The following is a 26661-nucleotide window of genomic DNA, read 5'->3' as shown; positions in this document are numbered from 1 at the left end:
AAACACACACTAGTTTAAGATCTTAGAAAGACAAAAAAACACTAGTTAAAGATCTTAGTAAGACAATACACACACTAGTTTAAGATCTTAGTAAGACAAAACAAACACTAGTTTAAGATCTTAGTAAGACAAAACAAACATTAGTTTAAGATCTTAGTAAGACAAAACAAACACTAGTTTAAGATCTTAGTAAGACCATACCAACATTAGTTTAAGATCTTAGTAAGACAATACAAACATTAGTTTAACATATTAGTAAGACAATACAAACATTAGTTTAAGATCTTAGTAAGACAATACAAACATTAGTTTAACATATTAGTAAGACAAAACAAACACTAGTTTAACATATTAGTAAGACAATGCAAACATTAGTTTAAGATCTTAGTAAGACAATACAAACATTAGTTTAATATCTTAGTAAGATAAAAAAAAAACACTAGTTTAAGATCTTAGTAAGACAAAACAAACACTAGTTTAACATCTTAGTAAGACAATGCAAACACTAGTTTAAGATCTTAGTAAGACAATACAAACATTAGTTTAAGATCTTAGTAAGATAAAAAACACTAGTTTAAGATCTTAGTAAGACAATACAAACACTAATTTAAGATCTTAGTAAGACAATACAAACACTAGTTTAAGATCTTAGTAAGTAAATAAACCCACTAGTTTAACATCTTAGTAAGACAATACAAACACTAGTTTAAGATCTTAGTAAGACAATACAAACACTAATTTAAGATCGTAGTTAGACAATACACACACTGGAATAGACTAGAAAGTTACAGATTCATCCAATTATTTGAATAGCCACGTAACTACAATGTTATCTGTCTTAGTGTCTGAATAGAATAGCCAGAGGTCTACAGCTATGTAGCTACAATGTTATCTGTCTTAGTGTCTGAATAGAATGAAAACTGAATTTAGTATTTGGCAATATTTTCAGACATTTACAAATGTCTCGCAGGTAGTCGAACATTTCGGCCCAAAAGTTGGACACTTCGGCCCAGACGTTTCGGCCCAAAAATTGGACACTTCGGCCCAATTTTTTGAGACACTTTGGCCCAATTTTTTGAGACACTTCGGCCCAAAGACATTTCGGCCCAAGACACTTCGGCCCTCATTTTTCTTGGTATGAGACACTTCGGTCCATATTTTTCATTTTGCTAACATCACCAATTATTATTGCGTGTCCACAACATTATAGTAAATTGACACTGCGGCCCAAAGACACTTCGGTCCAACGACACTTCGGCCCAAATGTTAAATAATGACATTCATGGGTCAATTCCTTTGGATTTTATATAATTTGTTTTTAATTCTTCATTATATTGGTTACAGTTCCAAATTTTACATGGAATAGTTCTCACATATTCATACATGTATCTATATGAACTTAAGATTAAAGAATCTCCAACATTGTTGTTTCTGCAATAATGAAATTGAATCAATTGAACATCTATTTGCTGAGTGTTATTTAGTAAAGGATATTTGGAATGATATTGAAGAGCGGCTTTTATACAAGTTTAGAATATCTTTTGACAGAACAACAATATTATTTGGTATATATGAAGAAATAATGTAGTAACCATTAATGATACAATATCCACTAATGATATAAAGTTGCAATATAGTGGTCAGGATCCTAACAACTAATGACATAATGTTATCATTATATACTACAAAATATTTTTTTTTTTTAAAAATGAATAAATCCATATGGGAACAAAGGAACGAAATGAAGGAAAAAATTAAGAGAATTTTGGAAATTAAGCAATGGTAATCAGAAGACAAAGTGTAGGAATAAATAGGTATAAATATTCTTTTTAAATACTTTAGAGATCTGAATGAAGCCGATTATGGTGGAGGGGAGTTCACGCATGTTGATGTAAAGGAACGTGAACATGTTGATGATATTATAAATGCAAAAATTACTGACGACGAAGTCAAGAAAGCTATTGAAAATTGATAAACTAGTAAGTTCATATGTGAAAATATTCAATAGTATATTATATTACATGTATATTTACCAAACGAGCGATTAATGGGAAATATTATTTTGTATCCGTTTGTTTTTGTCATGTATTTGAACGATTTAGAAAAGTTTTTCATTGACAAAAATATTACAGGACTGTCTGTAATAGGTCAAGAACTCGAAGACAAGTTATTTATATGCCTAAAAATTTTCAAAACCAGAATGTTGGGTTACTGGGCAAAACTATTATTACAGAGAGATGACAAACTGTCAAAGGTTTCATATAACTTTATAAATTTGACAAGGAAGATTACTTCCTTGGATGATGTCTTATGATATATATTAGTTTTGTAAGTGAGTGTCATCCAGTATCTATGTATATATGAATGGATAAAATAAAGATTGGGAACAACGAAGGCGTCAAATAATGCCCAAGTCCCAGAGGGAAAATAATAAGATATAGGACACCCCATCAAATAGCGAGGTATCCTATGAGTGTGTTGTTAGCAGTGAATCGTTTGTTAAAAGGGCATGGACACGATTTGAGCTGAAAATTTTCAAACCCTATTTTTCCATTTCTACTGTTTACAATGCTTAACTAAAGTATTTTTAATGGTCAGCCAAAGTTAGAATTTAATGTAGCTGTTGAGTTACAAGCAAGATACCATACTCAAAATTCATCGTTACGTAAACAAGGCCCGTGTCTTGTTTTTGTGTACATATATAGATGTCTTATGCCAAACACTAGAAACTATTTAATTATGTGTCAGTGATCGTCTTTTTAAAAAAAATGGGCCGAAGTGTTAATATACTATGATGTTGTTTTAAAAAGAAACGTGTGTGATATATAAAGCAGAATAATAAAACGTATAATGGACCGACATGTCTCAGTTTTAAAAAAAATTGGGCCGAAGTGTCTCAAAAATTTGGGCCGAAACGTCTGGACCGAAGTGACGAAATGTAAAAACCAATGGAATTGACCCATGAATGTCATTATTAAACATTTGGGCCGAAATGTCATTGGGCCGAAGTGTCATTGGGCCGAAATGTCACTGGGCCGAAGTGTCAATTTACTATAATGTTGTGGAAACGCAATAATATGGGTGATGTTAGCAAAATGAAAAATATGGACCGAAGTGTCTCATACCAAAAAAATGAGGGCCGACGTGTCTTGGGCAGAAATGTCTTTGGGCCGAAGTGTCTCAAAAATTTGGGCCGAAGTGTCAATGGGCCGAAATGTCTGACATTCGTCTCGCAATATTAAATTTTTATCAACAGTATATGACAATACTGATCAACTTGGAAAGAAAGATTTATATGAATCAATATTCCTGTCCACGTGTATATGTATGACATTTACTTCATATCGACTAGAAATTAAAGCCACCTTAATTTCTAACTACAAAAATGAAGTGTTAAAAGATAAATACCAAAGAAATGAGTGCTTTATTGTCACCAAAAAATCTAAATTTCCATTTTCTTTTAACAGATTAACATTTATCACGGGGACTCTGATGATGACTTTTTCAAGCGCCGGTAAGTGTTAAGGCATTTGTCGTATATAAAGCTGACAGCGTCCTTCAATTTCCAGAAGTAATATCCCATTATGTCTATTTCATGGCATAGAGCAATGACAGCTAGATACACTTCGTGGTGTAATAGATATTGACTGTCTGATACTTCTCTCGCCCTCTTAATTGTTTTTCTAGAAGCAAGATCCGATTTCTCTTTTATTGGATTTTGTTTATATTTCTTATGAAATGATTTCCATTGTGTGACCCATTTCGATCCGTTTCTTAACATTTTCAGAAAATGCATGACCAGTATTAAAATGAAAATGTTGCGGTTTTAATCAAAATACTTATTGAAGAAATGAATTTGGCATCATCCCTTCCAGTTTCTAAGGAATCACGTTCAAATCATCTAAAAATTTATTTTTGCAACTGGAATGTCATATTGAATTTGTAAAGAGGAATCAGCTGCAACTCTAAAAGGTCTCGCAATTTTTTAATTGAATTTTTTTTGGGGGGGGATGTCTTTGTTTTGGTCTGGCTAATAAAAAATTAAATGTCTAATGTTACGAAGTAAAGCAAATCCAAATTTCTGAATGACTGTTGTGTTTTTTGTGTATAATTTCAGCATTCCCCTGGCTGCTGATACCCGCACTTGTGTTGGTATCGCTGGCTGGTCTGCTTCTACTCATCACAAACCTACAAGTTGCTAATTTGTTCGGAGAACACCGATACACTACGATGGCAACGTTTATCGGAGCTTACTATTCGTGTTCTATGATCATGGCTTGCATGAAGGTAAAATAAGAATATTATTTCTCATGATAGTCTGCACTCTCGAAGTATATGTACTATCTATTTTCATAATCATAAGGAAAAGTTTTACATGGAAATATATTTCATCAAAATTATTTCAAGCTATTATCAGTTCAATCTGCTCCTTTCATTACTTACTGATTAAGCTATTATCAGTTCAATCTGCTCCTTTCTTTACATACAATGGCACATTGGTAAGGCAATATTTCAATACTATAAATGTTAAGAGTCCTTTTATTTTTCTATATCTATTATCACCTCTAAGAGTTGGACCACGTCTCGTTGACAGGCGCGGATCATCAGATCAAACTCGACGTTTCGCGTCTCGTGTGATCTGAGGATCCACGCCTGTCAAGGAGACGTGATCCGACTCTTCGGATCAAATTACTGTAGTAATAAAAGCTTCTGAGTGTAAATAACATCAAAGAACTGAGTAATTTAGGTAGATATCTTAAATGTGCCGCGATACTACGTAATGACACTGTATTAATGATAACTTTTATTATATACCTCCTTCTGCATTTTAAACCCACATTTACAAGTTAATAAATGTAATTCAAATCATCAAACAGTGAAATTATATAGTGTGTACGCAGTTTTGTTTGCGACTTGGTCAATATTTTCCACAAAAAACGTTGCAGTGATGCATTGTGACGTTAAGTTTCAGAGGATACTGATACGGAATTAAACTGGTTTCCCGCTGATTGGTGCTACATACCATTATCTCACCAGAGGGCGCGTTACACAAGCTTCACATACACCTCTGTCAACGCTTGGAATCACGTGACAATATGATCACATGATATAAACAATCATTCTCGGTTTCCTTTCCCTTTTTAAAAGTTCTGACAACAGGTGATACTTCAGGCTCTTTTCATAGACCACTGGCACTTTAATAAGTACATGTTTACCATTTAGCTGTTTCTCTCTAATTTTACAAGTTTTATCGTATTTTTACAGTCTTTCTTACTTTTGATTCTATGTTTTCATTTAAATCTCCACCACGTGAATGTCCTACATTCATATGCATATTACGAAGTAGTTCCAAATTTAGGATCAGAAAACAGAGATTTTAAACAATACGCCGGTTTCGAGGTACACCCAAGTTATTTCCCTTTGGAGAACTCTCGTATATAGTGAGGCGCGAAACAATTTGTTTACACGCGGGAGTGGGACTAATTTTCATCACTGCGTAAGTGAATGTACTCAGTAAGTTTCTCATACACTGTTACATCACTCGGATTCGACTGATACACAAACTAAGTAAGTTATAAGTATTTAGGGAGTAATTAAATACATAGAATTCTTATCATATCACGTTATTTCGTTGGTCATAAGTACTATATTTGAGATATGACTTGTAAATATGACATTATTTTTATGTTTTCACTTTAGTAAAACATTTCTTTCGACAGTATTTTGTATTTCCCACATTTACATATTAAAAGAGAAGCCGCTTTTAATGCATTTCATTGTCTTCTTCGCTGACTGTACATTATTATGTAGGTCCACTCTGTCCCAATTAGTCATTCAAAGTTCCACTAAATGCACCTCCTACACAGAAGAGTTCGTATCTCGAAACTGGCGTATTTACAGTAAGCATCAATTTAATTGCACCAAAAACATTTCATAATATGACTAAATATTTAGTCGAAAACATAAATGTTGGATATTAGAAACTTTTACAAGATTTCTGTAAAAGGCCGTTGACAGAGGTGTAATGCGAGGAGCGCACGGAACTCTGGGTAGAAAATGGCTACACACGAGAGAAGCGAGGTCAACAGGGTACCAGTTTAATACGGAATCAGAAAACCACAGTGTGATGATCTGGAAAACCGGATCACACTCTGTGAAATCCACAGTATCAAAGAACGATACATTGACGGGTATATAATAAAACAATTGATCGTGGTCTTCTAAAATTATGATTTAGAAGTACAAAAATGCTGTTTACAATGGGTTTATTGATCATGTCGATATTCGTATATTAGAGATTTTCTGCGTTCGTCTTACATAGTAAATCACTATAGTTAATAACGTGTGTGGCTTTTATAATCAAAGTTAGGTTTGTGCCATTAATCAATCCATAATTGCCAAAACATGTTGGTACTTAAGTGATGAATACCGTTACATCGATCACAGGAATATGATGTGAGCATCTTTAGAATGTTACTATAGAGACAGAAAAAATGGTGGACTAAATATTCTTAATCTAGACATCATCAGAGAAAGGGTCAACATCTGAGGCACACACGCACCTAACACTCTACATCGTAAGTGCCGGATCCCAATATAGATACGAGGTCAAAATAAGGATATATTGCTGTTACAAAATTTAGAAATCCATTTCAAAATTAAGGATTATCTCCCTCATGCATAGCTCTTATCCTTGGACGAATTTGTCTCCACTTTTTTGGCACGCTGTTTTTGGCTATATTTAAGATTTCGGTTGAGCATCACTGAAGAGACATTATTTGTCGAAATGCGCATCTGGTGCATCAAAATTGGTACCATATAAGTTTTACATTATGACCCCTGGGTCGAGGCCTCTGCTGGTGGACTGTTAGTCCCCGAGGGTCTCTACAGCCCAGTAGCTAAGTACTTCGTTACTAGCTTGAAAATACGGATGTATATTTAATTGCTGTTACAAAATTTAGAAATTCATTTCAAAATTAAGGATTATCTCCCTCATGCATAGCTCTTATCCTTGGACGAATTTGGCTCCACTTTTTTGGCACACTGTTTTTGGCTATATTTAGCTCTAAAACTTCATAGTTATTTCAGATTTCAAAGATTTCGGTTGAGCATCACTGAAGAGACATTATTTGTCGAAATGCGCATCTGGTGCATCAAAATTGGTACCGTATAAGTTTTACATACAGCACTTTCATTAGGAATTCACAGAACTACTTATTCAGACTGTCATACACTTACGTTTTTTCTGTGTCTCATTTTCATAATATCATTAGGCTTGGCATTGTTTGAAATACAGGTCAAGTTTGAAAGTTTCAAACATGGTAGATTGATTATTTTCTAAACACTCAAAATGTCAATTAACACTCTTTTCAGCCTTTCTTCCGACATATGAGAATGTAAACTAAACATTGTCAGAACAAAATTGGTATTCTTATATAAAACACGTCTTCAAAAGTACTGCGCAGAGGAACAATTTACAGAATATAATACTGCCAAGTCAATGAGTGAAAGAGCTCAGCAGCTACATAAAACAGAAAAATAAACTAGGGGGGGGGGGGTGGCTTGGGGTTACAAACACAACATAAAACAGTACATTTATATATCATCTTTGGAAAAGATAAATATGTTCATGATCGTGTTTAAACAATATATAAAACTACTTAGTGGTAACAAAGTTATACATGAGCATAAATTTGTTGGGATGGTTTCCCTGTACTAATGTATACATGTATGAATCACAAAAGTTTGTGTTTTCCTTACCTGTACAAAACTGTATACCAAACAATAACAAAAATACTGTACCACAGCAAAACTGTATACCAAACAAAAATACTGTACCACAGCAAAATTGAATACCAAACAATAATAAAACTACCGTACAACAGCAAAACTGTATACCAATCAATAACAAAAACACTGTACCACAGCAAAACTGTATACCAAACAATAACAAAAAAAAACTGTTCAACAGCAAAACTGTATATCAAACAATAACAAAAATACTGTACCACAGCAAAACTGTATACCAAACAAAAATACTGTACCACAGCAAAACTGTATACCAATCAATAACAAAAATACTGTACCACAGCAAGACTGTATACCAAACAATAACAAAAAACTGTACCACAGCAAAACTGTATACCAAAGAATAACAAAAATACTGTACCACAGCAAAACTGTATACCAAACAAAAATACTGTACCACAGCAAAACTGTATACCAAACAAAAATACTGTACAATAGCAAAACTGTATACCCAACAATAACAAAATTACTGTACCACAGCAAAACTGTATACCAAACAACACAAATACTGTACCACAGCAAAACTGTATACCAAACAATAACAAAAATACTGTACCACAGCAAAACTGTATACCAAACAAAAATACTGTACAATATCAAAACTGTCTACCAAACAATAACAAAAATACTGTTCAATAGCAAAACTGTATACCAAACAAAAATGCTGTACAATAGCAAAACTGTATACCAAACAAAAATACTGTACAATAGCAAAACTGTCTACCAAGCAATAACAAAAATACTGTTCAACAGCAAAACTGTATACCAAACAATAACAAAAACACTGTTCAACAGCAAAACTGTATACCAAACAATAACAAAAATACTGTACCACAGCAAAACTGTATACCAAACAATAACAAAATTACTGTACCACAGCAAAACTGTATACCAAACAACAAAAATACTGTACCACAGCAATACTGTATACCAAACAATAACAAAAATACTGTACCACAGCAAAACTGTATACCAAACAAAAATACTGTACAATATCAAAACTGTCTACCAAACAATAACAAAAATACTGTTCAATAGCAAAACTGTATACCAAACAAAAATACTGTACAATAGCAAAACTGTATACCAAACAAAAATACTGTACAATAGCAAAACTGTCTACCAAACAATAACAAAAATACTGTTCAACAGCAAAACTGTATACCAAACAATAGCAAAAATACTGTACCACAGCAAAACTGTATACCAAACAATAACAAAAATACTGTACCACAGCAAAACTGTATACCAAACAATAACAAAAATACTGTTCAACAGCAAAACTGTATACCAAACAATAGCAAAAATACTGTACCACAGCAATACTGTATACCAAACAATAACAAAAATACTGTACCACAGCAAAACTGTATACCAAACAATAACAGAAATACTGTACCACAGCAAAACTGTATACCAAACAATAACAAAAATACTGTACCACAGCAATACTGTATACCAAACAATAACAAAAATACTGTACCACAGCAAAACTGTATACCAAACAATAACAAAAATACTGTACCACAGCAAAACTGTATACCAAACAATAACAAAAATACTGTACCACAGCAAAACTGTATACCAAACAATAACAAAAATACTGTACCACAACAAAACTGTCTACCAAACAATAGCAAAAATACTGTACCACAGCAAAACTGTCTACCAAACAATAACAAAAATACTGTACCACAGCAAAACTGTATACCAAACAATAGCAAAAATACTGTACCACAGCAAAACTGTATACCGAACAATAACAAAAATACTGTACCACAGCAAAACTGTATACCAAACAATAACAAAAATACTGTACCACAGCAAAACTGTATACCAAACAAAAATACTGTACAATATCAAAACTGTCTACCAAACAATAACAAAAATACTGTTCAATAGCAAAACTGTATACCAAACAAAAATGCTGTACAATAGCAAAACTGTATACCAAACAAAAATACTGTACAATATCAAAACTGTCTACCAAACAATAACAAAAATACTGTTCAACAGCAAAACTGTATACCAAACAATAACAAAAAACTGTTCAACAGCAAAACTGTATACCAAACAATAACAAAAATACTGTACCACAGCAAAACTGTATACCAAACAAAAATACTGTACAATTGCAAAACTGTATACCAAACAATCACAAAATTACTGTACCACAGCAAAACTGTATACCAAACAACAAAAATATTGTACCACAGCAAAACTGTATACCAAACAATAACAAAATTACTGTACCACAGCAAAACTGTATACCAAATAAAAATACTGTTCAACAGCAAAACTGTATACCAAACAATAACAAAAATACTGTACAACAGCAAAATTGTATACCAAACAAAAATACTGTACAATTGCAAAACTGTATACCAAACAATAACAAAAATACTGTAGAACAGCAAAAGGGAAAACATGCCATTCTACCTAATTATAGTGAACATAAGGATTTTCATTGAATTTGAAATGATTAACCATCATTTTAATAAATTTATAAATATGTTTTCGGGGGGAAATTCAGTACAGTAATAATTATCAAAACCTTGGACTATTTTCCATGCAAAATGAGTATTTTTTTCACAGATCATCATTCAATAAAAAAAATCACTTGCCACCTAAATATACATAGTTTGTTCACAAAAAGATAAGAGTAAATCTTTTCATATATGTCCATTAGGTATGGGCAGCTACTATATATAACACAACATTGTAATGCAGTAATGAAGATAAACAGATTAGAGGAACTCTTCAACATCAGGAATAAACAATTTCGTCATGGAAGTCATTTAAATGGAAAATTTAGACTTTTTAATGTAGGGAGTTTTACATGCCTAGGCGGTATGCAATACAGCATAAGCTGCATTAGGCCTAATAGTGATAGTCACTTGAAGCAAACGGCAGAGTCACCTAAGTTCACATTAATTGCTAGAATCGGACGAAGTTGAATGTGAATTTCCGAGATGAATTATGAAGAACTACTCCGAGATTCAATGAAGATCCAAATATCCAGCCGAGCAAAATATCAGCCAAGATTTCTGGCTCGTACTACAAGCTCTAAGGACTAATTTTTCCATTTTTCTTTTCAATTAAATGGCTTAATTTCATTGGTAGAGGCTATGTCAGGCAAGCACACATAGAGAGATAGAGGATCTGAACCAAAACCCCATGGCTAGGTAGAAAATAAATGTATTTGCCAATTCGTAAGCGCTTCCTGTTGTAAAATGCTGAATGTTAAGTCCATGGTTTCAGTACACCTATCAAACAGTAATTTCAATTACCCCCCTTTACGGGGTCAACCAAAGTTCAATCGGTGAATAGCCAAGTTTTCCTTTTCTACCCAACCAAATGTAAGATATCACAACTGCGAATTACAAAGCAATATTGTAGTTTATTGCAATTGATGAAAAAATAACAAATGTTAAAGGCAGGGGTTAGAAAATTAAATTTAAAACAACAACAAATGTTAAAACTACGGATTAGAAAATCATTTTAAAAAACCAAATGTTAAAGGTATGGATTAGAAAATCATAAAAATCATAGAAAATTATTTAAAAAATAACAAATGCTAAAGCTAAGGATCATAAACTTATAAAGGTTAACGTAGGGAAATAAGAATTTTTACCGCAAAATGGCAGACAAGGGACGTAACTTTCGGCTTAATGTTGATTAGTGTATTGGACCCTTAAAAATGTATTGGGGTGATTTAGTAGCGTAATCTGTCAATGATTTGTGTGGGAGCGGAGTGAACAGAAAACTCTTAGCTTGCGAAGATGAGAGATTTTGAGATATAAAGGTCATCATAGAAGCCTGGTCATAGTAATTGATTACTGCTATGTTTCCTGTTAACTTCTCCCTATATATTCAATAACCTACTATATCGCTTAATGCACGGTTTTATTTGTAAATTTGCATTATCACTATTTTATCGTTATGTCTTCACTTATTTGCATTGTTCAGATTTTTCATATCTAGTAAACTGAAACAACTACGTACATTTACAAAAGAGTCGCCGAAATGCTAACTCAATCCCGTGACCATGTACTTATTACTTAGTACGCGTTATTCATTAGCTCACGGAACCTCTGTACGATGGGTAAATCGTATGTACCTATGGTGTCCCGATAGGGCCATGTGCAAATTCGCAATAGTGCGTTTCTTACAACGAGCTGTCACGCTAACACACCACACGCCGTCACGCTGTATTGCAACCACACCACACGCCGTTGCGCTGTCATAAAACACGCCCTCGTGCTTTCAGGCTAACACACAACGCACCATTGTGCTGTCACGCTAATGAAAGATGAAGATAACGCACAGTGATCAATATCATAATTCCTACAAGCAATACAAAATAGATAGTTGGGCAAACACGGACCCCTGGACACACCGGAGGTGGGATCAGGTGCCTAGGAGGAGTAAGCATCCCCTGTCGACGGGTCACACCCGCTGTGAGCCCTATATCCTGATCAGGTAAACGGAGTTATCCGCAGTCAAAATCAGTGTGCCAAGAACGACTTAACAATCGGTATGAAACACGTCAGACAGATTTGATCAAATGATAGGTTGTATTGACGAACTAGATCGTTATAACGACCATAGAGTTTGCGAAATGCTGACTTCAATCGAGACTGTTGAAACCCCTGTACCATCATCTTGTTTGTCAGTAGCTTACCTCGATTTGAAAAAGAATATACGCAGAACAAGCTCTTGCATATCGAATCAGTTGAGATATATAAACACCATATGCAGGTGATAATGGAATATTGCTACATAAATATGGGAAGTTAACGATGAAGCTGAAATCATCCCGTATTTCATACTGTTGAGTTGTCAGTTTGCCTTTAGTGTCTACTTTCAATAAAATATCTAAATATGAAACAGAAGTGGACGACTCTGTGGTGTCCTTTATTTCGAGCTCACAGGGATATATCAAATCGACATATGAATGAAAGTTATTATTGTTAATAGACAAAACGTCATCGATATATCTAAATGTCGAATTGAAGGCCATAGCGAGAGATTTTTTCTTCTCACGTAGAAGTTTTTGAATAAATTCTGCTTCATATGAATATAGAAGCAGGTCAGCTAACAAAGGAGCACAATTCGTGCCCATGGGAATTCCAACAGACTGTTGGAAGACCTGATCACCAAAGACGACGAAGATATTGTCAATGAGGAACTCTAGCATATTTTTTTTTATTTCAACTTCAGAGTACTTGCGCGTGGAATTAGAGTGGTGTTTAACAAAGTAAGTTTTTGAATGACTGATCACTAGATATGAATATTTCCGTTTTCCATTTTTGTTGAAAAAGCAACTGTCTATGATGTCAAAAAGTCTAGTTTCTAATTTATCGTGAGGAATGGTCGTGTATAGTGTTTAAAAGTCATAGGTTTTAATGTTATTGATTTGGGGAAAATTCTGCAATTTCAAGTTTAATAAAAGTTCTTTAGAATTTTTTAGAATCCACATTTGATTAACACCACATCTGGCATATGTAGTCGCACAGTAAGTTTGAAGTTTCTTCTTCACAGCTGTTAATATTTTCGTGAGGAGCAAAGATAAGGGGCTTGGTAGAGCATTTACTGGATCCAGTAATGTATCTTTGTTTGTAATGGTTTTTATGTAGTTTAGGAATCCAGTATAGGTACGGTAACTCATATTCATTCGGCCCATTGACTGGGATATTAAATGTGTCTAAAACGGAAGCATGGTTTTGAAGAATTTCATCTTTTGAAAGGGCAGTTGGAGTATAAGTACGATTACCAAAAGTGGAATTAATGCCAAGTTCATGTAAAATACAGTTGTAATAATGAGCCTTACAAACAAAGACAATGTTGTTACTAGCTTTGTCAACTGGAACCAAAACATATTCCTCATGTAACCTATCTAATTCTTTTAACACTTCTGGTTTACTAAACATAGGAGGATAGATGGTACGTACTTTTGTTTTCATGTCTAATGCGGGATTTTAATATCCCTCTTATGTTTTTAACCCATTCTGACAATGTATCAAGTTCTTCTTTTTCATATTTAGCCAATCGTCTGGCATAATCTTCGACAGACTTCATAATAGAGATGAAGTTCTGTCGCCAATTAAAAGACCGAGGTTCTCTGTATTTAGGACCGTTTAGAATAAGTGATTTGAGGTCCTCATTTTCAACTATATTAACATCGCCAGTAATGACATGTCCATCTGGACTGTATAGTTTAAAGAAGATGAAGAACAAGAACACGTTGGTGGATTACGTATAAGACAGTCTATATCTAGGCACTGCAAAGTTTGTTTATAATTAAAAAGTTTGGATTCAATAGTAGAAGTATAGCTGTAGGAAATACAGGGTGTAGACTTGAACTTGAAATAAGTTCGAATACACGACTGAACCCTTTTATGACGAAGAATGTTGCTTATGTTGACGGCATCTATTCTTTTGTTTGTAAATTTGAGCTTAAGGAACTGGCAGCATGATTTGGAAGGAATATCATCATGAGCCGTGGTGGTTTAAAGAGCCATAATCATAGAGTTCAGTCTATATTCAGGTGTTGAAAAATCCAAGTATAGACTCGCCATAGCTTCTTCAAATAACGTGTGTAAAACTCTCAATGGAACAGAGTAAAGTTTTGTACGAATATGATGTTGATCTAATTGTCTGTTGACGTAAGGCAAGAGTGAATCAAACGTGACATCATTTATACTTGGGTCTTTTATATGAACGATGTCCATGACTGCGTTTCCGTCTTTGGGTATTGGGAAAGAGTCTCATCACATTCACGTCATTTCCTTGTGGACTAGTCAAATTTTCCACATCGCATACATTATCATGGCATCCAACGCACTATCTTGGCGGCGTGCTTTATGTTAGCGTTATACGGAGCACGCTGTTGCGCTTTTCCTCATGGCCTTATCGGGACACCATATATATCAACTAAAGTTTACCACTAATATAACCGTTGTGAAGAAAACCTGTCCAAATATTTTATTAACACAGAAATGATGAGTTATAACCATTTTTGATTAAATATATCAATAGAACAACAAACTCATCCAAATCGCATTTCATATATTAACCACATTAGAAACATATGCGGAATTCTTTTACTTAAGGAATGAATATATTATCTTTTCGGTGGATGGAGGGATCCACGAACAAAAAAGACGGAAAACTGCATCATTGTGCGTAGCGCATAATGCAAAGTTTTCCGTCTTTTTTTTTTTTTTCGTGGAATCCCTCCATCCACCGAAAAGATAACATATTCATTCTTTATCATTTAAATATATAAAGCATTGAGTTTGAATGATAAAACATGATATGATTTGAGTTCAATTAAAGATTTATTCTTGAACTACATTATATGACGCTTCGAAATTGGCGTAGAAATTTATGAAAACATCAACTGAAAATCGGAAATGGCTTCCACGAACTGTTTACTTTTGACTCACAAACGGGTTCCCTGTGAACTGAAAAGGATGAGTTAGAGATGAATCCAGTGGATAGAAAATTGCTGGAACTTTGTTGAGTGGAACTGGCATTCACCTCAATGTTCGATGTCGGTACGAACGGTAAGCGTGGGACATGTGCATGATGTGTCATGCGATCAGAGACCAGACAAGTGGGGTTCTCTTGAGGGTTTCTACGGTTTCCAGGGGGACGAGTGAGTGTTGCAGAGGGTCTTGCAAGTTTTGCTAGTAGATTACTAAGGCATTGCTTTTGATGGTCACTGCAATCCCTGTTATAACTGCGTACGGACGCCTCGTTCCGGTGCCCACTCATGAACATTAATATGTCGGAGTTCAAAACCATCGTCGTTATGGGTTTGAATTGCAGTCGCTCTGAAACAGTGTGCGGTGTAATTTTGAGAGCATCCAGAATTTCTAGATATGTCAGACATGAATTTCGAAAACTGGTATACTTTGACAGGCTTTGCTGTGAACCACACTTTCTCTGTTTGTGGAGACGCCATTGCAGATTTGGAACAGTGATTGAATAATGATATGGCATTCGGGTCTGTGACATAAAGAAGTTGTCGTAGGGTGCGAACTGGACAATTGTCATCCCCGGTTGAGTACATTCGCTTATCCTGTGGAGCATCAGATGTGTCGAGACCACCCTGCCAAATGTTTTGCTTGGTTTCATGGGAAATTACCACATACTCTCTGTCATTGTCATCATATAAAAACTCAAATGAGTTTGTCATCAACTGTTGATGAAACTCAATCCCCCTGACACAAAATGGATCGAAAGGTCATCCCAGACCCGATATCGAAAAATGATGGGATTATCAATAGTGGAAAGGTAGTCGGAGATTTTCAGCAAGTCACTACTGTTAAGAACTGGTTTATGCTGTGTAGGCCGAGATAATCCAGATTTCATATTTGGCTTCAATTTTCCAATAAGGGTGGCATTTGCTGATTTGAAATTTCTATCTCTAACAATGTCAAACATTCAGATGTCTGTAGAGAGCTGATGTTGTGGATTTTAGTGTGTTTTTGTGACACTCAGATGTCTGTAGAGAGCTGATGTTGTGGATTTTAGTGTGTTTTTGTGACACTCAGATGTCTGTAGAGAGCTGATGTTGTGGATTTTAGTGTGTTTTTGTGACACTCAGATGTCTGTAGAGAGCTGATGTTGTGGATTTTAGTGTGTTTTTGTGACACTCAGATGTCTGTAGAGAGCTGATGTTGTGGATTTTAGAGTGTTTTTGTGACACTCAGATGTCTGTAGAGAGCTGATGTTGTGGATTTTAGTGTGTTTTTGTGACACTCAGATGTCTGTAGAGAGCTGATGTTGTGGATTTTAGTGTGTTTTTGTGACACTCAGATGTCTGTAGAGAGCTGATGTTGTGGATTTTAGTGTGTTTTTGTGACACTCAGATGTCTGTAGAGAGCTGATGTTGTGGATTTTAGAGTGTTTTTGTGACACTCAGATGTCTGTAGAGAGCTGATGTGGATTTTAGAGTGTTTTTGTGACACTCAGATGTCTGTAGAGAGCTGATGTTGTGGATTTTAGTGTGTTTTTGTGACACTCAGATGTCTGTAGAGAGCTGATGTTGTGGATTTTAGAGTGTTTTTGTGACACTCAGATGTCTGTAGAGAGCTGATGTTGGGGATTTTAGTGTGTTTTTGTGACACTCAGATGTCTGTAGAGAGCTGATGTTGTGGATTTTAGTGTGTTTTTGTGACACTCAGATGTCTGTAGAGAGCTGATGTTGTGGATTTTAGTGTGTTTTTGTGACACTCAGATGTCTGTAGAGAGCTGATGTTGTGGATTTTAGAGTGTTTTTGTGACACTCAGATGTCTGTAGAGAGCTGATGTTGTGGATTTTAGTGTGTTTTTGTGACACTCAGATGTCTGTAGAGAGCTGATGTTGTGGATTTTAGTGTGTTTTTGTGACACTCAGATGTCTGTAGAGAGCTGATGTTGTGGATTTTAGTGTGTTTTTGTGACACTCAGATGTCTGTAGAGAGCTGATGTTGTGGATTTTAGTGTGTTTTTGTGACACTCAGATGTCTGTAGAGAGCTGATGTTGTGGATTTTAGTGTGTTTTTGTGACACTCAGATGTCTGTAGAGAGCTGATGTTGTGGATTTTAGAGTGTTTTTGTGACACTCAGATGTCTGTAGAGAGCTGATGTTGTGGATTTTAGTGTGTTTTTGTGATACTCTTGAGGTTGTTCGCCCTTCTTGGGGTCAAAAGGTTGGACTTCAGCATAGAAGTGTCTCATCGGGCTACAGAGTTCCTCTTTTTCTAATTTGTGCAGGTTAGTGTCAGTATTAAACTTTTCCATGCTCCAATCTGGAAATCAATTTTGAATCCTTGTTCTCTCAGTTATTGTTTTATATGTTTAACTATTCTTTAAGTATTCGTTAGCAAGACCACCAGATAATTTTTTAAAATTTCATTTGTTTTAACGAGTGCATACATTGTAGAGTGTTTGTTATTAGTGCTGCTATTTAATTATTCATCTTTTTATGTTAATATATATATGAGTGTTTGTATCACGTTACCTTGGAAAATCTTGACACCCCACTTTGTTTTGATATTTGTACCCTTGGATTGACGACTACTCTCAATTCCTTTTAATTCCTCCTCAGAGAGTGTTTTGAAACTTGGATTGGAAACTATGACGAGGGTTTATGTTCAATTTCTAGTGGCTTGGCCAATTTTCTAAGCGCCTCATCATTTGATGTAGAAGCATTTATGACTTCACAAATATTCTGACAATTTTCATCTTCATCATCAAAGTTATTAAACAGAGAAAGAAGAATTTCTTCATCAAAATCAATTGCAGGTCTGTCTTGAAAAATATCATCGAATGTACCAATATCGAAATTTCCTCCCTTGGAATCTATTTTCAGAAATTGCATAAGCAGACGTGTACGCGAGTGTGTTATGTTTTTCCTTCAAATAGTCATATTCATTTTATTTTGTGTAATTACTTATTTATTTATCATTTATTTTTTAATATGTTAATGTTTTTGTTGAATGAATTTATTTGGATCGATAGAGTTGTTAAGTTGTTCTTTTCAGGATTCCCAATCTATAAATATACCATTCAGGGGAATCCCCAACATTCCAATAGAAAGTAGTTCCGGCCATTTATTATTTTATTTTTCGGGGTATACGATATTTAAATGATAATTCAACCAATGAAAAGGCGTGTAAACATGTAAAATTAAATGATTTTTTTTATCCATGAAAACACCGAAAGCTATTATTCTGGTATTGACAGTCATCATTGTAATTGTGATAGTGTTGCAACGTACATGTATCATTCGATATATAAAACTAATATTGGATACTTCAGAGGTTAAAGTTCATAATCATGAATGATATCTAAGTCTAATACTAAATACAGAGGCATTAAGAGACTAAGGTCTTAGCAATCAATTAATAAATTAGCATTTGTCATAGTCATCAATTAATTGAGTAGCATTTGTTACAGTCATAAATTCAGAGTTTAATTTGATGCATGTACCTAAGTCTGATATTGGAAACAGAGGTGTAAAGAGATGAAGGTCATAGCTATCAATTAATAGAGAAACATTTGTCATAGGTATCAATTATGGAGCGCAAAAAATATTTTTAAGAGTAGAAGGGCCACACACTGAATCATATCAATATGCAAAGGTTCTGAATTCAGGGGGTTTTCATGGACCCTGGGGTTAGCATGGGGCTAAAATCAGGGATCAAAGTTTGCATAATATATGAATATAGGGGAAAAAAATCTTCTTCTCTAAAATAGCAAGGTTATACAAATGTTATAGACAAATTGATATTGAGGCATACCCATGTTGTATGGATTCATGTTCAGTTAAGTCACAACCCCGTGGGGCTCAGTCTTTTAAAAATCTTCTGAAGAACAGCAGGGCTAAGATGACTGAGGTGAGCGTTGTAGTTTATGGATCATACCTGTCACAATATGGATTCAAAGTTTTATATAGGAATGTATAGTGAAAATCTTTGTAAATCTTCTAAAGAAACAAAAGAGTACAATTTGTCAAATCAACAATCAACATACAAACATTCTCATTTAGTATAGATGAAAAAGTGGAGATAACGAGTAGTGATTGATTTCATAAATCTCACAAAGGATATGAAATTAAGAGTTGGGCCAACACGGACGCCTGAACACAGCAGAGGTGGGATCAGGTGCCTAGGTAAAGTAAGATTCCTCTGTTGACTGGCTACACCCGCCGTGAGACGTATATCTTGATCAGGTAAACGGAGTAATCTGTAGTCAAAATACGTAAGCATGTAAAGAACGACCTAACAAATGGTATGAAACACGTCAGGCAGCATTCGACCCAGTGATACTTTGTATTTGAAAATCAGATTATTATAACGACATTAGAATTTGCGAAATGCTGACTTTAAACGAGACTGTTGAAATCACTGTAAGCTCACCTTTTTTTGTCCTCTATTCAAAAATTTATCAACACAGAGTATGTTCTTGCCTATCGACTCAATTGAGAGACAAAAACACCATATGCTGTTGATAATGGAATATTGCTACATAAATATGGGAAGTTGACAATGGAGAAGCTGAAGTCAGCCCGTTTGTCAAAAAGTGAAATATTAAAGCAGTTGATATCTATCATAATGTTCAATACAATATCCAAACATGAGGCGGATACGGAAGACTGCGGTGTCTTTTATTTCGAGTTCACTGGAATATTTCAAATCGACATGCGAATGAAAATGAATTTTAGTGTTTTTTCATGCCATCACACTCTTGCGCCTAGCTAGAACCACAATAATTAAATTTTAGATAGGAATGTATAGTAAACTTTAAAGATCTACTGGAGAACCATGAAACCAAAACAAGTTAGAAGAACTACAAAGGCACATCACATTTTATCAGATTAATATGCAAATATTCTAACATATAATGGACGTTTACTTTTGTTAATCACCACTGGTGCCGAGGGCAGTGACGGATATCAGGGAGGGGGGGGGGGGTCTCAACCATTTTCAAATTTAAGGTGAATAGTGGTCTCTTGTTTAGAAAAATGTAAACGATAAAAGAAGCAATAATTTCATTCACTCTCGGAGAAATAAATGACAAAATCTTTTGATTTATCGAATTACTTTTATTAGGGGAACTTACATTTTTTCAAAACCCCTTAAAATCTGCGTCATTTTATTAATTTCACCTTATCAAAAATGACAGCAAAATAATAAAAATGACTACATCGAAGACATATTTCAAGTCCTATAACATCAGTAAAATCCAAGAGCTGCCCCCTTGCCCCCCCCCCCCTTTCGCCCTGGACCCACTGGGGGCCTCAACAGGGCCTCCAGACCCCTTGTCTCATTTAATGTTGCGCCCCTAACCCCATTCCTGGATCCGCCCTTGGGGATTTCAATTTTACATAGGAATACATACGTGTACATATATATGGTAAACTTATTTGAAAATATTCTCAAGAATCACAAGTGTACAATTTTACGGGTCCTGTTTGGGGCCACAATAGAGCTTTGGAGATTTACATAGGAATATATCAATTAACCGCTTGAGTACAATTTGTGAAAAGAATATATGCAAGCTTCCTCAGAGCAGGATCAAATTCTTCACATGTGTACCCCCGGAGCCAGGGCGGGACCACAATAGGGTTTTAAATTTTACATAATGATAAGCTTCTTTGAAAATCTGCTAAAGTTCAGAATACATTTGAAACAATTTGTCAAAGTGATCCAGTAGTGTTACTGTGAGTAAATTAATTTTGCTCACACCTTCATCCCCGAAACAGGGATGTGCCACAATATGGTTTTAAAGTTCTACATGCTACGAATATAGAGAAAAATTCTTTAAGACTTTTCTCTAGGTCCACAAGGGTATGCCATGTGATTGTTTGAATTACGATCACTTGACGGGGTTTTAATTGTTAGATAGGAATATGATATGCAGACAAAATTCTCTAAAAGTCTTCTCAACAAGACACATATCAGTATAATCTGCAAATAACCCCCGTGTAATGTACAGTGTAGATTGAGATTCAATCAAACCATGGCCCTCGTGTTCAGTATATGACTAAAATAAAGGTTTGAACTTTTACAAAGCAAAACAACATGCTGTGTGGATGAAGGTCGTTATAAATATTTATTGTTTAAAACATGGGGGGGGGTGTGTGTGTGTGTGTGTGTGCGTACATCTGCTTTTAACATTTTGTCATGTTTTGACGATTGAGAGTATTTCACGATCACTTGTGATGGGGCGTCAGCAGCTGCTTAATGCATGTCGTTCTTTACCATGACACGATATGAAAAACCCCACAAGCCACCATTTGGATTTTTAAAAAGTACTTAGATATCCATTTGATGATTTGAAAGTACTTGATACTCGCAAATTCTATGGTCGTTATAACGATCTAGTTTGCCAATACAACCTATCATTGGGTCAAATGCTGTCTGACGTGTTTCATACCGATTGCTAAGCCGTTATTGGCACACTGATTTTGACTACCGATAACTCCGTTTACCTGATCAAGATATAGGGCTAACGGCGGGTGTGAACAGTGAACCGTCGACAGGGGATGCTTACTCCTCCTAGGCACCTGATCCCACCTATGGTACGTCCAGGGGTCCGTGTTTGCCCAAGTCTCTATTTTGTATTGCTTATAGGAGTAATGAGATTGATCATTGTTCGTTATTTTCACCTTTGTAAAACATAGCAACAAACTCATATTTCAGGATGTACCCCGGTATTTGAGATTTTTCATTTTCAAAACAAGCCCTGTTTACGTTTACATGTTACGTGACTCAACTATCAACATGGAACCAAAAGCTTTGGTAAAAAAAAAAAAAAAAAAGCCTTTACCACGAACATTTTCAGTTCTTTTTTCTTTGAACAGGCATCCTAAATTGATTTATCATCAACCTTTTTTAGAAATTTTCAATATTTTAGAAATTTTGTGCTTTCCTTCGCACGTGGTCTGTTTACAGTTCTTTCAAATGCGAGCGAATTCGTTTCTTAGATATTAAAAAAAAAAAAAACCAAACAAAAAACCTGTTTATAAACAAACACCATTTATGGAGCCGGATTTTATGTAAATACGAAGTGTCCTCTGTGTAGAAATATCTTTAGATATTGTAGATGACAGTATAAGAGGGAACTTATACTGCCTCGCTAGTGAACTAGCTTTTCTAGTGATGTGGTAGAGTCTCTTGATCACGCAAGTTAAGCAACGGCGAGCGTGTTCAGCACTTGGCTGGGTGACCGCTACACGTTGCAATATCTTCAACAAAAAGGTTGATTATAAACGATCAAAATCATGTAACGCCTGGTTCATATGATCTATTTCAATAATCCGTAAACATCATGTACCAAATATATCATAACCAGTATACCAAACCTTTAACAAATGAGAAAACATCTTACAAAGGTGTTATTCACATTGAATTTGAAAACTGACATTTATCACAAGAAGATATTGCGCACCTGAGATTGCAAAGGTTTTCTCAATTAACATAAATCATTAAATATACATTCTTCCAGGATTAACCTAGATAATTGTATTTAGAAAGAAATAGGCTCTGACAAGATTGATTACACTTACTGGTGACTCGCATTAATGAATAAATTGCACATCTACAAGTCGTTCCCCCCCCCCCCATTTTATTTTAAAATACATCTGTAAAATCTATAAAAAAAAATAATAATAATAATAAAAATAAAAAAAATAATAATAATAAATATTTGCAATTCTGTATCATCATAAAAACTGGTAGATACTTTATACTTCCTTCGTGAAAGGAAATGAGCTCTAGAAATGGAGATTATTTATTCCATTCAAGTTAACAACTGTGGACTTTAACATTCATTATTTGTATGAGATTTTCACTGTACATTAAGACGTAGCACTTTTAGTTTTTCGTTCGTTTCAGTTGACTCACCAAATGCCTAATGAGAAACCTGTTAAACAAAAACCCCTTATGCCTTCCCTATAAATTGCCTGTGTATAGCAGTATTGATGAAGTGTCGGTATTGACAACAACCTGATTAAGGCGATCTAAATCATGCACAAGGGTTGTCTCGCCACTTTTAATGGGTTTCATTGTTTGATACTAAAAGTTCGTACTATGTATTCACTAATTAAAACAAAATTGAAAAGTGCAAAATTCATAATGTGCATGTCATATGTACAAATTTAGAATTTCCAATTACGTTTGTGGTAAGAACATTGATATTCATAAAAACAACAATGATTATATAATGACGACATGAGACAGAACCGGGAGAAGTTAATCTTAGTGTCTAGTCCAGCTCCATCTCTTACTTAGAAAGAGCGCGACAGGATCTGTACATAACACAATCCTTAAGTGACGAAATGTCTCTGTCTATCTTGCTTGTCGTAAGAGGCGACTAAATGGGGCGGTCCTTCGGATGAGACCGCAAAAACCGAGGCGACTAAACTATCTTTAAAGGATATATGGAAATGACTCCAGGAAAAGCTAGGGGACCCTTAGTACTATCATTATCTACCATTGGTATGAGACTGACGAGGTACAAGCAAGGGATCGGTGCAAGGAGTTCCTATATTTACTCTGTCATGGGTGACCACTTCTCAGGGTAAGGGATGCTAGGGATACCCCATATCCTGGTGATAGGAGGTATGAGATGTCTCATGTTGAGGCTTAGCTAACCTTATCTTTGGTAATTTCCTCATGTTATTGACATCATGGGAGGTACAGGGGGTCTCTTTTGTCATCAGTAATCTATGAAAACAAGATGGAAAAGACTCCGGGCAAAACAGGGGTCCCCATGTTATGTCTATGGGTACCACACGGCGGCCCCTGAGGGTGGGAGCAATCTAGTCTGACTGATCGGGATATGATAATCTAGGGGTATATATCCCTCCTATACAAGAGATCTCTGACGATACTATGTGTAGGTTAGTTCGCTTGAACGAAAAACGTATATCGTAATGAACATAGCAGTTAAAGAAGAATCAGTCTAGCATTAAGATACGACGAAATGACACCACTGCAAGATAGAAGACCTATTGAGCTATCATTCCCAACCCTTGATTTAGACCTTTATGTGTACTACCCGGTTGCCCAAGGGTGTTAAGGTAGATTTAGAGTGTACATTTTTATCTCTTCCTTGGAGACAAAAGGCAAACGGCCAATCAACTGGATAGAGGGATTTAAATAGTTTTCCGTTCCTCCCTTACTGTAGACATGTGGTCGTCCACCTTTTAGTTTAGTTCGCCTAAACGTTAACATCATCCAGGTCAAAATGGGGGACAATTAAGACTGTAGAATAGTCTACGGGAAGCTTTGTAGTCTCCTAAACTACCTCATTTGAGAAAGGGGCCAAACGACCGGGTTTGAGTTTCCTGAGGGATAAACCATCCAATCTATCCAGGCGGCCAGTAGTTGAAATACCTGTGATTGGCCTCGCTCGACCTTAAACATCTTCCTTATCCATCTGTGAACAATGGGTCATTAATGGAGGGTCGATTTGTCGCGCTTATATTTGAAGGAGAGGAAGGAACCCCAAGGCAAGACAGAAAACCCGTAAGACCAAAGTATCAGAAGTACAGGTATCCCCAGTGAAATTATCGACAGGGTATGCTTACTCCTCCTAAGTACAGGTATCCCTAGTGAAATTATCGACAGGGTATGCTTACTCCTCCTAAGCACCTGATCTCACCTCTGGTATCTATACGTAACCCAGGGATGACATCGGTACTTATAATTATCTGGATTCAGCATAGAAAATTCTTGGTTTGGGCTTATATTCCATTGTAAATTACTGAAAGCAAGAAACTCTAATTTGAACTATTCATTCTTAATTGGGATGTAAGATTTACACAAGTTAAATACATGAAATTAAATACTACTTATTTGCACTTCATTTCATAAAATCTTAAAGCAGCTAAAATTTATACGTATACCCCTCATTTTGTTTACAAGATTTGTCAGCAACATTTAGAAATATGCAGAAGTACATCTAGCTTAAATGCAGGTGTGGTGTTCTTGTCATGTCATCAAACTTATTAGAAAAGGTAGAAACCCCTTTTTAGTTGATATCTAAATTAGTATATGAATCCAGAATTTAAATTATCTTTCCTCGCTTCATGACAATATATAATTATACATTGTGTGTATGTATGTGTGTATATATATATATATATATATATATATATATATATATATATATGTGTGTGTGTGTGTGTGTGTGTGTGTGTGTGTGTGTGTGTGTGTGTGTGTGTGTATATATATATATATATATATATATATATATACACACACACAATGTACACAGTGGACTTGCGCACTGGTTTGACAATCTTGCTAGGCGGTGAGTGCCGTACGTCGCTGGTTCGACCCCGGGCTGGGGCGAAAATTTTCAGTACCTAGTTGTGATTATTTAGTGCTTTATATATATATATATATATGAGCACGAATTTTACTGATTTATAAATATCAATACCAATACCTTATCGTTAATTCAATTTAAGATTTTGTCTCATTATGACACGTTACAGAAACGTTTCTTTTTAAGATATATACATGTAGAATATAGAAATGCATGCGATTTTTCTAAATATTTTATTAATATTAGTGAGTAAAGTTTGTAATCTTGATCATAATCTTGGCGTTGATGCATTTTGTTTTGTGAATAATTTACCATTCCTTATACTATGCAAATGAAGGAAAAATTGTTATAGGGAGCAATTCTAACCTTACAATCGGTATGAATGAGGCACAGGCACTTGTTTCTGTAAATGACTTATGACCTCTGTATACTAATAACAACACAAGGTAACTAGCTTCAAATGACACCCCTGAGAATGTCGGCCTTTTGAGCTTCCAGGGAATATGCTATGTAAATGTATTTACTACCGTTGTATTATACAATCATTCAACTTAAAAACCATGTATGACATGACTGCATTCATTGCCTCTTATCGCCGAAAACTGCAACAATACATGGATTTTCCGTTTTATACCACGAAGTGCTATGTACTGATACCGCACAGAATGAAAATTGTATATTCGTTGTGTTGAAAAATAAAGTCTCATTGTTTTATTATCACAATAAATTGATACGATGTTTATTACCAAAAAATCTTGAACATATTGCTTTGTTAACAAAATAAAAAAAATTGAATTGAAGACGCTGTACGCTATTTTTAGTTACTCAAAAAAACCAAAGCTGTTCGTACGTTTCGGGATTTTACATGTCATCAGAAGATAGAAGCTAAGACCTCCCGAGTGGAGATTTAAAAATATTTTCGTGTCGGAATCATTTCTGATGAAAATAATAATGAAATTATGACTTACTGTAAATACAACTTCGTTAACTAGTATGAGAAATATTTCTGCCAATTGC

The 26661-nt window shown here is 35.0% G+C and overlaps 1 protein-coding gene across 1 annotated transcript in view; it reads left to right on the top strand.

Annotated features, from left to right (window-relative positions):
- The window catches only part of LOC125649798 (equilibrative nucleobase transporter 1-like), an 87550-nt gene that overhangs the window by 32393 nt on the left and 28496 nt on the right, over positions 1-26661 (top strand). The window contains exons 2-3 of the mRNA XM_048877592.2: positions 3468-3514; positions 4118-4287. Coding sequence (XP_048733549.2) covers positions 3468-3514; positions 4118-4287 — 217 coding nt within the window. The remainder of the gene's footprint in view (positions 1-3467; positions 3515-4117; positions 4288-26661) is intronic.

The sequence above is a fragment of the Ostrea edulis genome, chromosome 1 (assembly GCF_947568905.1).
Source record: "Ostrea edulis chromosome 1, xbOstEdul1.1, whole genome shotgun sequence".
In the NCBI taxonomy this organism is placed as follows: Eukaryota; Metazoa; Mollusca; class Bivalvia; order Ostreida; family Ostreidae; genus Ostrea; species Ostrea edulis.
The sequence above is the reverse complement of the archived record's forward strand: the minus strand, read 5'-3'. Positions and strand labels throughout refer to the sequence as shown.